Source organism: Cydia strobilella, chromosome 11 (assembly GCF_947568885.1).
Source record: "Cydia strobilella chromosome 11, ilCydStro3.1, whole genome shotgun sequence".
Lineage (NCBI taxonomy): Eukaryota > Metazoa > Arthropoda > Insecta > Lepidoptera > Tortricidae > Cydia > Cydia strobilella.
In genome coordinates this window covers 9,526,002-9,543,505 of record NC_086051.1, presented here as the reverse complement: position 1 = coordinate 9,543,505, position 17,504 = coordinate 9,526,002, and the positions used below count along the sequence as shown (strand labels likewise).

General features: G+C 35.8%; 1 protein-coding gene across 1 annotated transcript in view; it reads left to right on the top strand.

The window, feature by feature from the left end:
- Positions 1-10,202: 10,202 nt before the first annotated feature.
- The window catches only part of LOC134745129 (uncharacterized), an 84,849-nt gene continuing 77,547 nt past the window's right edge, over positions 10,203-17,504 (top strand). Inside the window, exon 1 of the mRNA XM_063679096.1 lies at positions 10,203-10,384. Within this exon, the coding sequence (XP_063535166.1) occupies positions 10,289-10,384 (96 nt within the window). The 5' untranslated portion in view covers positions 10,203-10,288. The remainder of the gene's footprint in view (positions 10,385-17,504) is intronic.

Here is a 17,504-nt window from a genome sequence, read left to right as displayed (position 1 = left end):
TTTCAACTAAATCGGTTCAGCGGTTTAAGCGTGAAGAGCACAGACAGACAGACTCTCGAATTTATAATATTACTAGTTTTTGCCCGCGACTTCGTCTGCGTGGAATCAGCAGCTAGAGTAAGTTTAGCGCCTGGAGAAAGTCTTGTAGCAATCATTCAATTTGAGCATAATATGCACACAAATTATCAGACAACTAATTAATTATCTCAATTCCACCATGATTCCACCCCGTTTTCGGGATAAAAACTATCCTATGTCCTTCCCCGGAACTCAAACTATCTCTATGCTAAATTTCAACTAAATCGGTTCAGCTGTTTATGTGGGAAGAGGTAACACACAGACAGACAGACTTCCGCATTTATCATATTAAGTATGGATGGTAAGTATTTTGTTTTTTGCCAATATATCGTAAACTATTAATATTTAATAAATGAAAAAACATTTCTAAAGGTACTTATTAAATTTGTATAGATTAGCTTAAAATAATTTATAATGTAATTTAATATTATGAAATAAATCAATCTGAATCTAAATCTATTTAAAAATTAAAAAAAAACTATGGTGTATTTTAAACATGTTATAGTAGATTGTTAACCAAGGGATGAAAGGCACTCATTCCTGCCGAGGTATTTTGGCGCTCGAACGCAGTGAGAGTGCCAATAGTCCGAGGCTGAAATGGTGCCTTTCACCCGTGTTAAACACTCTACTTTTCATTACGAATACGAGGAAAGTAAAATGCATGTTTTTTTTAAAACATGACTAAGTATACATTTTTATAGTATATCTTGAGGGTACTTTCAATTAACAATTCAGGCAAAAGTATCGTTATTTATGGAATGGAGAGTCAAATATCAGAATGGAAATTGTATAACAAATCCATTTAAACTGAAATTTAAATTGCGTATCGTAAAAAAATTAAAATAATCGTACTTCGAACGTAAAATGCTCTAGTGCAGACACGTATTATTTTCTGCACACCTTTTAGAACAACAATGACCCTCTTTCAGAGCATGAGAAATGAAAAAGAATGTTACTGTTGTTGGGCAATTATTAATTAACACATTTTTCTCGAAATTTCGGCTTTGTTGTAAATTAATAAAATGTTAAAATAATTGGCGTAAAAATATTTTTATACATAGTTTTAGTTTACGAAAAAGACGTAAATTCAAGATTTTTTTTTAATTAATAATTGCCTAACTTATAAAAAATATATCTTTAAAATAAATTTCTAACAGTAGTACATGCTTTGACGTATTTAATATACACCACATTTTTTCAGTTTTAAATGAATTTTGAATACCTTATAATTAATAGAGTTAGAGTAGCGAAAAGGAATCTTGAGCGTTGCGAGGGTTACAAAAAATTTCACCACACCAGCCCGTAGAAAATATTTACTGTAAGATATCACACAAAATCAAATCCAAAATCCAAATATTTATCATTCTAACTAAATCATCATTTAAAAGTCAATTCTACCAGCTAACAAAGAAACAACTCAAAATTTGCATCTTATTAATTAATTTAATTTAAAAATTGTAATAGATGTCATATATTCAAGAAAAAGTGACGAAGCCCTCCAGTGCCGGCCTTCACCACTGACACCACCACCACCACCATATGACATCTATTACAATTTTTAATTTATATATAGTAGTGTGACTACTTAAAAAAACACAAATCAAAATAATTTGATTTGTTCCCAAACTTGTTAATTTAATTTAATTTAACTTTCTCATCACTTTTTGAACAATCAGCCTTTACCAGCTGGTGTGGTGAAAATTTTACAGTTAAATTAGTAATTTAGCAATTGCATTACTTACAACATTGATTCATTGAGTCATAAATAGCACTTTTTATACATAGATAAATATAAAACTGAACGCTACGCTAACTACGCTAAAAAAACTCCTACAGCTGTAAATTAAAAGCTGGCATTATTTTAGGAAATTGTACTAATATTTGTGAATGTTTAAGATTTATAACACCCATAACTCCCACAAGCTAAAAATAATTGCCCCTGTTAGTAAATAATCTTTATTCTTGCAAATAATTAGGACTGTGGCCAGCTGATATTAACATGCAAGAATTTCTAATGAATACCACATGATCACTCTACTTACTGGTATTTCGACCAATGGTTATCTACTCGGGTAATCGTGACGGAAAACGATCATTCTATGAAAAGTAAATCCGCGTATCAATATTTCTGCGAAAGCGTGTGCGAAAAATCGGCGTAATTTTACTCGGGGACTCAATTAAGGTTGTGGGCATGCCCATCGTGCCCACAACGGTGGATCCGCGCCTGAATATCACAATTTTCCAATTGTATAATTTTACCATAAAATATGAACTGAAATATTATGTGACTGTAATACGGTGTGACCAAAGATAGATGTAACTCCGTAATAGATGGATACAGTCTAAGGAAAAAACGTGCATCGAAAATCAAGAAAATTTGATTCTCGTTCAGAGGGCGCTACTAGTTTTGGCTTACTGTCGTATAGATGGCGTTGACGGTTTCGTTTGTTATTTAACAATTTTAACGCATATCAGTGAAAGAAGTCAGGGGTCAAAATCATAAAAATAATTAATGCAAATAAAAAAAATCATTTATCTATATCATAGAGTAACTTATCTCGTTCACTCGTTTCGTATTTCCTCTTTTCCGCACTTGTATCGTAAATAACTATAAATTACATAGTTTGATGTAGGAGGTATATTAACCACAATAGCTATGCCCCTTCGTTTGACTTTTTTAGATTTTCTGATTATTATAAGAATTAGAAGCGAAAAACAAATTCCATACAAATCTTCAAATGCTTCTAGAGTTAAACCAAGATAACTTTGCAGCAATTTTGATAGCACAGACTGTGTAAGTGTTATTTATACGTTATCACTGCACAGAAGTTTGACGATTAAAATAACACTTGCACTTTGCTTGAGTTATCTTGGTCTAACTCTAACTGTCATAATAATTCGAAAAAAAAAATCAAACGAATATGCCCCTGCTGTGGTTGATATACCTAACTTAGATCAAATCGTGTCAAAATGTTTATAAAACCGTTACTTCCACTGGAGTGGGCTCCTCTCCTTCGATCTCATCTTTTATACGGTCTTTTGTGTGGTTATAATTATTGTAAAGTAATATTTGCTTCATGGGTTCCTCACAACCATACATATTTATTATAACATTTATGAAAAAAACAAATTATGACCACTAAATATATGACTTAATTTTTTATGTCTATATTAATAGTATGCAATGCACTGCAATACTTCGAACGAAAAACAATTATGGATATCAAGCATATATATGACTTAAAATTTTATGCGAATCAAATTAATGACTAAAAAAAATCATGACATAACTCATTTATGACAAAAACCCAGTTATACTCAGGAATCGTTCTAAAGATTTTTATGACTTACAATTTTATGCATAAAGTGTTATGAATAACTTTATTAGAAACAAGGCGTGGTTATGTGCTTTTCCACGTGATTGTACAATGTTTTTTATTTTAGACGAATTTATAAACAATGATTAATTTATGATGCAAATGTATAGCAGTATTGTCTTTGTAATCAATAGGTGACAGCATAACGCTGCGTCTTACGTAAGCGAACAACTCGCGAACGCGAAGCGAAGCGGCGCGGCGTGGCGCAGCGGGCCCACGGCGTTCGCGTTCGCAATGAGATCGCCCACGTACTCCACGTAGGACACTTCTATAGGTATCAAAGAATTGATTCACCCTGCGCCGCATCGCTTCGCTTTGCGTTCGCGTGTTGTTCGCCTACGTAGTACGCTGCATGACTATAATGACAAATGTTACGTTACGTAACCTGCGTAACCACCGTCTATATGAAAAAAAAAATCGAACTTGATTTGACTTTCGCAATACGCCTCCAGTGTCCGTAATTATATTTTTCACATCACCAATTCGAAAAAGGGGTTTTTCTTCCCTGCTAGGAGGGATCAAAGTGGCACTTTTCTTCCCTGCTAGGAGGGATCCAAGTAACACTTTTCTGTTCTAGGACACTATTAAAAATTTTTTTTGCACATTATTTTTTTAGCTTAAATAATATTTTTAACACAGTTGCTCAAAAAGTGCTACTTTTCGTGGCTGTTTAGCGGGCGGAAAGTTGGTTTTCGCGAACTAGTGCTTTTTATTTTTCCAATTTTTTTAAATTTTTACTTGTTCCAATTCATGACTACTTATTGATAAGTGTTAATATTAGTTTCCTTTAAACGTCGTAATCAACATAAAAACCTACTGTTAATGTAAGAATACGAAAAATATGCATATTTCATATTTTATTACTTACCTCTTCATCATTATAAGTATTATAACACGTTTATTTTTTAATGTTGAAAAACCGTTCTTAATAAGTTGTCTGAATGGAACGGAACGCCTGTCAAAGAAGAGGCGTATTTTCTTACTGCAAGAATGTTTTAAGTTTCCAAAGGCAACATTAGATATTGTTTTTATAAATATACGATACACAAATAATCGTAAATAACGATATTTAGGTAATAATAGTACAATGTTTTAATATTTACAATTGTTTCTGTCTTATAGAACATGCATGCATTTGAAAAAAAAAAACTTTCATTAAAGTGGGTTCAATAATAATAACAAAAAACACCTCTTCATAATGTCAATGTCGCCATAAATGTTATAAAAAAAAAATGTCAATGTCAATGATGTCAGTGTCACAGAATTAATAATATAAAAGTAGTAGTAGTAGTAGTAGTAAATCACTTTATTGTACAAAACAAAAATTGTTAACATGAAATTCATATAAATTTAGGTACAAAGGCGAGCTTATCCCTATAAGGGATTTCTTCCAGCTAACCTTAGAGTAAATGAGTGGAAAATTCGAATTAGATAGATAGACAAACTTACAGAACGTACAATAATATTTAAAAAGGAAAACTACAATATTAACGTCTACGAATAACTAAAATACATCAATAGCATTATGCAATAAAATAAATATGTACTAGCATACATAAATATATAGTACTAAATAAATATTAAATAAGTAATAAATAAATAAATATATATATATATATGCACTCAACCAAATCACAGTTCGTGGGAAAGCCAAAGCTTTTTCAGATTAACTTTGAGTGATGCTACAGACCGGGACCGTTTGAGCGACAGGGGCAACTCGTTCCACAACTTCACCGCGCGCACTGTGAATGAATTTGCGTACGTTCGAGACTTATTCGAAGGGATAGCAAGCGTAAGACTAGCACTAGAACGTAAGCGGTGATCACTTCCTTCAGCCAGATAGTTAAATCTCTCGGTTAGGTAAGATGGGGAACAGGGGTTGAAGAGTATGTTAAAAAGCAACGACAGAACATGCACATCCCTGCGCTGGCGAATCGGTATCCACCCGAGCTGCTTACGAAAATTAGAAATGCGGTCGTATTTACGGAGGCCATACACATACCTGATACAGACATTTTGTAAGCGCTCAAGTTTATTCAGCAATTCCTCATTAAGATCCAAGAACGCAATGTCACCATAGTCTAGTAGAGGGAGCAAGAGAGAGCGGGCAAGAGTCAATTTGGTATGAAGAGGGAGGAAATTCTGAAGTCGTCGAAGAGAGTGTAGGGAACCAAACATTTTTTTACTCACCTCAGCCACGTGGGGTTCCCAGGAAAGCGTCTGGTCCATGATGACACCCAAATTTCGGACAGTAGAGGAAAAGGGGATTTTAGTCCCATCAAAAAAAATGTCAGGTATCACCATGTCTGAGAGCTTAGCTACATAGTAAGGGCCACCAATGACAATTGCCTGCGACTTCTGGGCATTAATCTTCAAACCGAATTTGCACGCCCAATCCCGTATGGACTCTAAATCAGAATTGATTTGAGTAATAATTGAAGCACGATCATCTATATTAGCCGCTGCATAAATCTGTAGGTCGTCCGCGTAAAGATGGTATGATGACGTAAGTGCTTTCGTGATACCATTAATGAAAATAGAAAAAAGAAGTGGCGAAAGTACTCCTCCTTGCGGGACGCCAGCGGAAAGCTCACACCATTCTGACAGCTTGTCGTCGACTCTGACACGCTGGCGTCTGCCAGTAAGGTAGCTACGAAACCAGGATAGAGTGGTTTGGGATATGTTAAGACTGCTGAGTGTGCCCAGAAGGATGTCAAAGTCCACTGTGTTAAAGTTTCGAATTCATTCGAATTCCATTCCTTACTTGTTGCTTTTCTTATTTTTTCGCAACTGTATTAAAAAACGTCGTTCGATACACGTGCGGATATGTCATTCTTCACTCGTCCCGAGTCTTGCCACTCGCCTAAGTGATGACATACTTTCCGCACTAGCATCGAAATGTACTATTGTAACATCATAATTACCTCATAGGTGATGTGAAAAGCAGTATGTGTCACATGGTAGCAAAATTATTTCCATCTTGGGCGTAACACACTTGAATCCCTCACTACGCTCAGGATTCTACTTTAGAATCCCTCGTTGCTCTCGGGATTCTATTATGGAATCCTTCGCTTCGTTTAGGATTCAATGTACGCCCTCGCCGCAAATATGTCATTTTGCTCCCTTGTAACACAATCTACTATTTATAGAAATACTAGCTTCTGCCGGCGACTTCGTCCGTGTGGGATGATGATTGATAAAAACTATCCTGTCCTTCCTCTCCAATTTTAACTTCCGTCTGTAACAAGGTAGCTTTTTTGTAGGTAGATACTTACTACTAACATAATTAAGAAAAAGGAAGTATGAAGGAGACACTTACTCTGTATTAATCTTTACTTTCGTGATTTTTAGGGTTCCGTACCCAAAGGGTAAAAACGGGCCCTTACAACTAAGACTCCGCTGTCCGTCTGTCTATCCGTCCATCTGTCACCCGGCTGTATCTCATGAACCGTGATAGCTAGACGGTTGAAATTTTCATTGATGATGTATTTCTGTTGCCGCTATAACAACAAATACTAAAAACAGAATAAAATAAATATTTAAGTAGGGCTCCCATACAACAAACGTGATTTTTTTGCCGTGTTTTGCGTAATGGTACGGAACCCTTCGTGCGCGAGTCCGACTAGCACTTGGCCGGTATTTTAAATAACTATCACGGTATTCAATGACATCAATTAAAGTTCGCAAAAAAATTACAAACATTTCACAATTTATCTGCGTCTGAAGATCTTGATCAAAGAAACTATGCAAAAACAAATTATAAGACATAGACATCTAGACTTCTTTGTTGTGAATGTTGTGATTACTTTATACATATATAGCTTAATCAAACGTGTTATTTTAATGCAACAACAAGATATGACGATAAGGATTTTTTTGTAGAAGAAAGTGTTTTTTTTTGTTCTGTTTCATACAAAAGTCAATTATAACAATCTTTCAATCATGACTATAATAAAACTACTGTCACTCCCTTTTTCACAAAGCATGTATTATTAAAAACGAAGTCTAAATATCAATAATCAACTATTTGTAAGACTTGTGAAAAACGCGGGGACGTTTGAAACGTTTCAATTGTCCCCAAGTACGTTGTTTCAACCGTCCCCACGTCACATGTTTTACTTCAAGGACCAATATTCTTTACAAACAACACTCCATCGCTGTTTAATGACAGTTAAAATATTCCATAATTCCCAACTCCAAAAGAATTCAAGTACTTAAAATACATAAGTAAAAAAATAAATAACGAAAAAGTATGCGAGCACAGGTCCTTCACTTTATACCGCGCAATTTTTGAACGGCTCCTCAAGACTGCTGCGTTGCTCGCGCGCTCGCTAGTATTGCGCTACATGCATAGGTATTGTAATTTAAAAAAAAAGACTTGTTTCAATCATAACGTGTTTCAATTGTCCCCATCCTACCCTATTACAAATAGTCTTCTCTTCTTAGTAAAAAAATTAAAAATACGTACAAAGCGCTAGCCCCCGTTTAATTCTGACAGAATGGTAACTACGGAATCCTACACTGAGCATGGCCCGACATATGCTCAGTGTAGGGTTCCGTTCCGCCAATTTTTACTTTTGTACTTATGTCATAATATTTTTCTACTGGGTAATAGGTATTAGGTATATCTATTGAAATCTAGTCGAAGTGCAGTCACATTTGTCAGACGCACGTTGATGTCATTTGTTCTATAGACTGAGTAAGTAATTAATGCATATTATAGTTTTCTAAATTGGTGCATTATGAGTATAATAGTTCACTAAATCGTTGTATAATTAGTATTTAAATTCTGTTAGAAGTGGTGTAATAAATAGAGTAGGTAACACTTAAAAGTATTCTATTGATAGCTTGATAAAATGATAGGTAAATATTGAAATAGAAATTCATGCAACGAAGTGGTAAAACCAATTTAGACATAAATGACCGATTTCCAAGACCGAAGTGATCCCATAAGAGCTCCGTGAACAAAGTTTTGTACGGAGCTCTAAAAATAGAGGAGGGAAAGTAAATCCCTTAACCCTACATATAAAGTGGGGATTTTACACAAACGTAATTTGCTTAAGGTACGGAAAATCACAAGTCTCGGGGGGCACGTAGGATACGGATGGTATGTAGATAACTGTAGCTATCTTCTGTCGAAGCTCTGTTGTACATGTCTCTAAGGCAGCGGTTCTCAAACTTTTTTGGCAACGGAACCCTTTTGGAAAGCGAAATATTTGACGGAGCCCCAAATTAAAAATGTTCGTTCGTCACTATTGAAGAGCTGGTTGGCTGGTATTGGAGAGCTGGTTATTGTTTATTTTGTCTTTTTTCTCGCGGAGCCCCCTTTGGGCTGTGACTCCCTAGGGCTCCAGGGGTTCGCGGAGCACACTTAGAGAATGGCTGCTCTAAGGTTTACCCACAAGCAGTTGGAACGCCTACGTCAGTCAAAACTTATAATTTGATTTCCGACACTTAGCTACTTACACTAAGTACTTGAATATTTTAAATATTTTTGCCCGTTTTTTAGGGTTCCGTACGGTAAAAACGGGACCCTATTACTAAGACTCCGCTGTCCGTCTCTCTGTCACCAGGCTGTATCTCAGGAGCCGTGATAACTACAGTTGAAATTTTCGCAGTTGATGTATTTCTGTTGCCGCTACAACAACAAATAATAAAAAGTACGGAACCCTCGGTGGGCGAGTCCGACTCGCACTTGTCCGGTTTTCTTCTTTCGGCTCTGTGTGTGTAGGCATAACAAAAAATATGTATATCGGTACCTATTATACACAGACCACCCCGGCGGTTTTCTGTGCTATTATAAGATAAGTATCCAAATCGAATGTATTTTACAAGCTTTTATTATTACAAGCTTTTTATTAACTTGCAATGTACCTATGTATGTACTTATGTAACTATGTTTGTACGGGTCAAATCTTGCAAGTAAAATTTGACCCTCTTCCCGACCTCTAATGAAGCTGAAAATTTGCATAGCCATGTAAGTCGGGTGACAATCTGACAATGCAATATTATGGTACCATTCGAGCTGATCTGATGATGGAGACAGGAGGTGGCCATAAGAACTCTGTTCTGTGATAAAACAACAAAACCTAATTGTGTTTGGGGTTTTTAGAATTGTCTCGATGAGTATTAGTTGCCTGTGGAAAAAAAAGTACAGTCAGCGATAAAAACTTGTACAAAAAATTATTTTTTTGCCAAAAACTTATTATTAGCTTGCAATGTACATATGTACCTATGTATGTTTGTATGGGTCAAATCTTGCAAGTTAAATTTGACCCACTTCCCGGTTTCCGATGAAGATGAAAATTTGCATACATATGTAAGTCGGGTGACAATGCAATATTATGGTACCATCGAGCTGATCAGACAGGAGGTGGCCAAGATAAGAACTCTGTGATAAAACAACCCAACCTAATTGTTTTTGGGGTTTTAGAAATTGTCTTGATGAGTATTACTTACCTGTGGACAGAATAGTACAGTCAGCGATAAAAGCTTGTATCAAAAATATTTTTTTTGACAAAAATTCATTTTTTTACAGTTACCTACACAGATCATAATTATGAAAAAATATAATTTACAGAATATGATTTTGACAGATCACAAATAGCATGTTGAGCTCAAGCGCATGTCGATGACGGCCAATGTGACGTCGGCACTTCGGCAGCTAGGGAAGTGAACGCGGCGCGGGCGCCAACGGCGGCCCCACCACGGCGCTGCGCCGCTGCGCCTACTCCGCTCCGCAACATTCACCCGCGCGCACTTCTACTTCGAACGTCAGACATCGCGCGCGCATACAAACATTTACCTTTAATCGTGATCAGTATTAAATTGTGATGGAGAAAGAACATCAGCCAGATTCGATGGCTACGATCACCATGAAGCCGGAGTACCCGCCGTCGGAGTATAGCGCCTCATCAGAACCGCCACCGGTATGAATTAACCTGTTACCCGCTTTGATTTAGGATGTTAAGCACGTAACGCTCACGGATCTGCTTATTGTCATCCATTTTTTTGGTTGTGACACTGTTCTAAAATGAAGGTTTATCTTCTGAGAATTGCCGATTGAATAGACTGGATAAAGGAGTGAGACGTCAGTTGCGAAGTAAAACGGTTCGATGCGGGAAAGCGCCTTTCTCTTGCGCTGTGCTGAGCTGACGTGTTAGTGGCTACTTGTTTGTAAACAAGGGCTTATTTGCCCTTGATATACCTACACATTCTAGTCGAAAAAATGTTTGCCTAACTTTAGTATTGCAAAAAAATCTTGCATTAATAAATCCATGTATAATGTAACAATTAATTCACAGACAACGTTAAACAGTTTTAGTAAGGTACCTATTCAATTCAAAGTATGTAGGAAATAAGTCTAAATAGACATTCAGGACATTGATTACTGCATGGTATAATATTGTACGTTATTAAATTAACTACAATAATTTCGATTAAATAGTACTTATTATATCGTCATTTAAAAGACGTATTCAACATACTTTTACTGGGAAGGTGCAATAACATTACCATTATGGTACCTTGATTCATAATAGCTCCTAAGTCTATTGGCTCCATATTTAGTCGTCATGGTTCTCTTGCCAAAGGCAGCGGCAGCCGGGGTCAAGTTAGATATTATTTGTCTGCGGTAAACAAAAAACATATAATAACATTTATTGTCAATGCAATGTACAGTCACCTGCAATAATAAATGTTACTCTTCGAAGGCCGCAAGAGTATGTGACACGTTCTTATGGCTCGACGAATAAGATCGTGTCAGATATTTTTGCGGCCTTCGTTGTTTAACATATTATTGCAGGACTGATGTACCTATACAGAATTTATATAAAAAAGTTTAACTTATCTAGATAAGCTGTCATTAAATAGTATTTAGACATAGGTCAGCTTAATGGCTGTTCGTGACAGATTTTATCAATTACCTACTTCGTAACAAGTGGGATGTTTAGCCATTCACAACAAAGGCCGGTAATAACTATGACAGTAAAATTCAAGGTTGATGACTGACGTGTTACAAAACTACTTATAGGGTATTATGAAAACTAGCCTTTGATGTTTTCCTTTTCTACTTAAGGCAATGTCTACACTCTACACTAGTATATTAGTTGCCATAGGCTTTTGGGTGATTTATGACATTGAGTATTCTAAGTATGAAATCGAATAAAATCTAAAATATTGCTAGCAATATTATAACTAAGAATTATGGCAGAATAGTTTCAAGTAGATAAATAAATCTAGCATGTTTATTACTTAACCGTTGTTCGGTCAGTATATATATGAATAATATCCCACATTGATCAAATAGTATTAATACAATTTAAGTATCGAAGTATTTTTTTCAGAACGCTATCTTTGGATAGGAATGTAGAGTAACGGTTTTATTATGGTAAATATTTAAATCGTATTCTCACTAAAATAATAAACATGACGTTTATGAGTAAGAACAGCAAAAACGAGTTTACTCGGCATACTTAAATTACTTATTTATGATCAAGTTAGTCTAACCCACAGCATGTGTTTGGATGTTTGTTGTTCTTATATTTCTTAATTTTCTTAATCGTAAATGTAAGCAAAAACATCAGGAATTATGATAGCGGCTCCCGTCCCGGTCATGCAAATGCGTTTGACGTAGCCACCTAAATGAATTCTTAAGCGTTCCTTTCCGAGAATTGCGTCGCGTACGAATGTGGGAAAATCATTGTTCTATTGTTCCTGGCCATCCATTAACATTGCCAGTTATCAGGCTCCTGCAGCTCACGTATTTATCTAGCCATTATATTACTGAAACTTCATCTCCTTAAAAATAATTGCCTTGATTATATTATAGTTACAGGTATCTAGTTTCTAAACAGATATGGCACCAAAAGGTAGGTTAAGCGTCTCGTATTGAATATATACATTCAGTTTCGCATTAAAGGTTGTTTAGGGACCTGTCAAAATAAATTACCAAATAACTACAATGATACATACCTACGATGTTTTTAAGGATATATAGGTATCCAAACATCAACAAAGAAAGATACCTGTCTGCTTAACTAAACATACTTGAGCAACTATTAGTCAAATTATTGTCCAATTCAGACCTGTAAGGTGCGAATTTTAGCACTTATTGAAAATAGGTTAGCTTACAGCAGTAGAGATAAATAAACAATAAGAGCAATTGCAGTGAAATCGTTAGTATACTATAGTATAGGACCGTTGACCGAACGTGGCCGCAGAGCTGCCGCGGTCTTGCGTCACGTCTGAGTCGTCTGACGTCCGACTAGCCATCAGCTTTCCACATCCTGCTCAATGTAGGTGCACAAACAAATCGTTGATTCCAATGATTATTAATGCCAGTCTAATTATTACAATACTTTCCGTGTTATAATTTCGAACGCTCAAAAAATGCAGCCGCATCGTCCGCATTAAATAAATGAATAATGTAACTTTATGCAAATCATAAACATTTCTATTACGAAGCTGTTAGTCGAACAAATTCATATTTTTAAGCAGAACAAATTTCCATAGCTCACGATGTCGGCTTCGCCACCGTGTACAGTTTAGTTTTCCACAGATATCTACCTAAAAAGGTACAGTCAAGGGCATAAATATATATACATTCCCAAAGTTTCAAAAAGATGTGTACGCTCTTACACCTTAGACAATAAAGTCGTGTTCACATATTTTTGAGCCATTTGTCTGGATCGATATTTTTGCCTTCGACTGTACCTGTTTAGTTTTCGTGACGCTACTAATATATATTGCTGGTTTTTACACCGTTGACGTGATATGTAAACATATTACCAGCAGACCCAACAGTAGATATTAATTCGATCGTTGTAGGTACCTACATTGAACAATCATTATGAATATCAATGAGGCTGTTTATTCGAGACCGAAGCGCACAGACAATGGTCGAGAGACGTATTCATATTTTATAAATAAGATGTTAATTCGATATTTTTTTCATTTCGTCTAGTACGAATATATTTGAGTGCGAGCTGTGCGACCGACCGCTAAGATAAATATAAAATGAAAATCAAATTGCAAAATCTTAATACGCTTTTGGCTCTTTACTTACTGCGTTGGACATGTACAATATGTACATGCTAAGTCACCCAACACTCCAAATAATAACAAAGATATATTCGTACTTACGCCTACCGACCACTATCTGGGTACCATTATAAGTCTGACCTCCGATTATTGATGCTTGTTACGATTGGTGAGGTTAAGATACACTAGGCTCACAGTCGAGTTGAGACAAAATGTTTTGAGAACGCCTTCAGTAGAAAGTGGCTATTCTTAATATGGCTGTTGTTATGATGCACGAGATGGTTTTAAGTATAAAGCCATTAGATAAAGCCGCATTCACATTTGCCTGTCGTGTTGTGTCGTGTTTGCACCAGACAAATGTAAACGCAACTATATTAAATGTATGAAACCTATACCCGTCAACACAACACGACAGGCAAATGTGAATGCGGCTTAAGCCTCCACTGGGAACGATCATTATTCAAATATTACTTTAATATGATACCGAGACCAATTGTTTTTTTTTTTACCACACCAGCTCGTAAAGACTCTCTTTATTCAACAAAAACTGTCGAGAAAGTTGCAATGCACAGGAGTGGCAAAATAATGTGGTGCAAATTTTGAGTCGTTTTCTTGTGTGATAAATATTTAATAGCGTTCATTTGGATTTTATTTGCTAATCTCGCATTGGTGTGGTGAAAAATTATGCGTTTCACTCGGTGGCAAAGTTGGCTTAACCCTCGTGCCTTTAAACCCTCGCAACACTCAATATTCCACTTTTCGAACCACTCACTACGCTTGTGGTTTAATTTTGGAATCTTTCGCTTGTTCGGATATCAACTAGCACGAGGGGTAAACAACAACTTTGCCCCCTAGAAAGCAAAGCCTTTTAAATTTAAAGAAATAATCTTTAATAATATTGTCACGTAGGTAACTTCTTTGCTATTCTAGTTTTCATTTTTTACTTTGAATATAACCTACATACATATTTTAATATTGCTTATCAAATATATTTTCGATCTCTGTCACAATCCAGAAGGCCTTTACCTAACCCCTAAATTATACATACATATGTAGATATATCACAGACCTGGCATTTTTATGCTTAGTTCTGTGAGGTATTTACCTACCATCCAAATGTCAGGGTCTTTTTTAGGGTTCCGTACCCAAAGGGTTAAAACCGGACCCTATTACTAAGACTCCGCTGTCCGTCTGTCTGTCTGTCACCAGGCTGTATCTCATGACCCGTAATAGCTAGACAGTTGAAATTTTCACAGATGGTGTATTTCTGTTGCCGCTATAACAACAAATACTAAAAAGTACGGAACCCTCGGTGCGCGAGTCCGACTCGCACTTGGCCGGTTTTTTTTATTTTGACCTCCCCATTATCACTCTTTCAGCTAGGCAATTAACAGTTAACTAATTTGTAACAATTGGCAACCCGTCATGATGCAGTCGAGTGGCCGCTGAGAAAAATAACTTCGTTTTTTCACAATACATTAACAGGCGTATTCGGATTTTTATAATTAGATCTAGATCAGTTATGGATCAGATCTGTCAGTGTGAAGTGACTGAAGTGACATTTCTGCAACCAAAAATGTCACTTTTGACTGATCCAGACCTAATTATTAAAATCTGAATACGCCTGTAAGTCTATGCTCGATAGTGATTTGTCATGTTACTTATGTTGGTCTGCCGTGCGTCTCTACTGTTACATTATTTTAGTTTTCGATTCGCGTGTGTGTTTACATCTTATAAAATCAAGTTAAACATGCATAAAATGCGCAGTGGTAGATTCAATTCACCTCAATAAATATTTCTCTTTCGTCATTCAATTTAATGAACAATTATTTTGCGATTTCTCTTTGCTAAAAGTAAATGCCAGTTATGTAAAAAACAAATATTACCTGATTGGCATGAAAATAATTACCGTCTAAAAGTGACGGTGATATAGTTTACCTACTTAGTTAGGTATACACGGTATACATATTACAGATGAGAACGAGCTTCCATAATAAAACATATTATCAATGTATTTTGTTTAACTATACGGAAATTCATTAGCAGTTTCTGGTTTCCTACATCGTAAGGAAATATTGCACGTAAGCTTAACGTTTTATATAAGTGAGTTAAACAGTTTTGTAACAGTTGAACAACTGCGAACGTATGGTTGAACGCATGACCTAACATGAGTTCTTTTATTTATAAAACATCACATTTATGATAATATAATATACAAAATCTCTTTATTTTGAACGATTGATTCAAGTAAATGATCGCACTAGCGGCGAGGCACTTTAGCAGAGCAAATTGTGAAGATCGAAATCGACGGCATTTGCACTCACGAAAGATGTTGATGGATTTCTCGAATGCAATCATGGAAGTACTTTCACTGGCCCCTCTGCCCCCCCGAGGCCGGCGCGACTTCGTCCCTGCAGTACGCAAGTTATGTAACACTGCAATTCTGTGGAAACAGATTCGGAGTTGTTAGTAAACCGTCACTTCATTAACTTTGCCCCGCTAAAACAACTTCATGGCGTTCGAAGTGCGAATTGGTTCTTTTGTGATGAGCTCCGTGGGTATTCAAGTAAAGTGAAATACTTTGCGTTTTTTCCAACGTAATTAATGAGAGTTGCTTACATAGAACTATTATGTAATCTTACGGGTCCTGACCTACGACCTACGAACCCACACGGTATAGGTAGTCGTTTTGTTCATAGAAAGAACTTTTTACTTTATCACTATTTGTCTACCACTTCAATGCAACTATACCTATATAATTAGTTGAAATAACTCAGTACAACCTAAATGTAGGTGCTTGATATTTTTAAATAATTAGGAACCTTAGATACATACCTAATACACTATAAGATTGTTTTAAAGTGATGTGGTAATACGCCTACCTCATATTTTGTTTTAAGCTTTGTTGTACTTACGTATCGTTAGTTACCGAACTAATTAATCGAAATAATCAAGATACAGACGAAGGCAAAAGTATCGATCCAGACCAATGGCTCAAAAATATGTGAACACGACTTTATTGTCTAAGTTGTAAGAGCGTACACATATTTTTGAAACTCTGGGAATTTATATATATTTATGCCCTTGACTGTACAACGGAACTACAGTCATATTTAAATTGTAGAAGAATTATAGAAGATATTAATTATTTCAGTTTATTTTCGAATCGTAATCAAGCCAAAGGTAGCTGAACTGAGTGTTAGCGACCGGAAAGTGTTGCTACAGCCAAAACTAATCGATTTTAAACAATGTTTTTTTTTTTAAATTAAATTATTATTTAATGATTCTTCATCTACATGAGTATCGGCTTTTGCACATTCCTATATAGGTATAGAGTCGTAACATAATTATTATGTAGGTACACGTATGTTTAAAATGAATCGTGTCACAACGGACGTTGTAACGAAAATAGCATGAAATGATGTACCTATCATTGACGGTGAATATTCGGGTGGGACACGCAATTTCAATTTCAATTCCCAGCTATAATTTGACATGAAAACACACAAAATAAATACAATAAACATCTAGGCACTCTAGTTGCACCATTTCTCAACATCTGTCGCTGCCATATTATTTAGTGTAAGTATTCAAACACATTGTTGGCGCGATTAACATATTATACTCATACCAAATTTCAGCTTTTTACTCTTTCTAGTACTAACTATCACAGAGCTAAACCGCGGACGGGCACAGACACAAGACAGACATGGCGAAACTATAAGTGGTCCTAGTTGACTATGGAACCCTAAAAAGGTGTGTTAATAAAACAACCTTTCTATAAAGCAGTAATTAATTCCGTTTATCGTCCTCGTGCCACTCTTATTTCGTGCATACATACATTGATAAACATATGTTTGTCTTTTTTATGTCATCATACTAGCCCCACCTAATTCAACTCGTATTATTTTTATATGATACGTACATACATTATTTAGGGTGACACAGAACAGTAGTTTATGCAACTGATAGGTACATAATGAGAGGCCTTAAAACACAAGTGTGGTT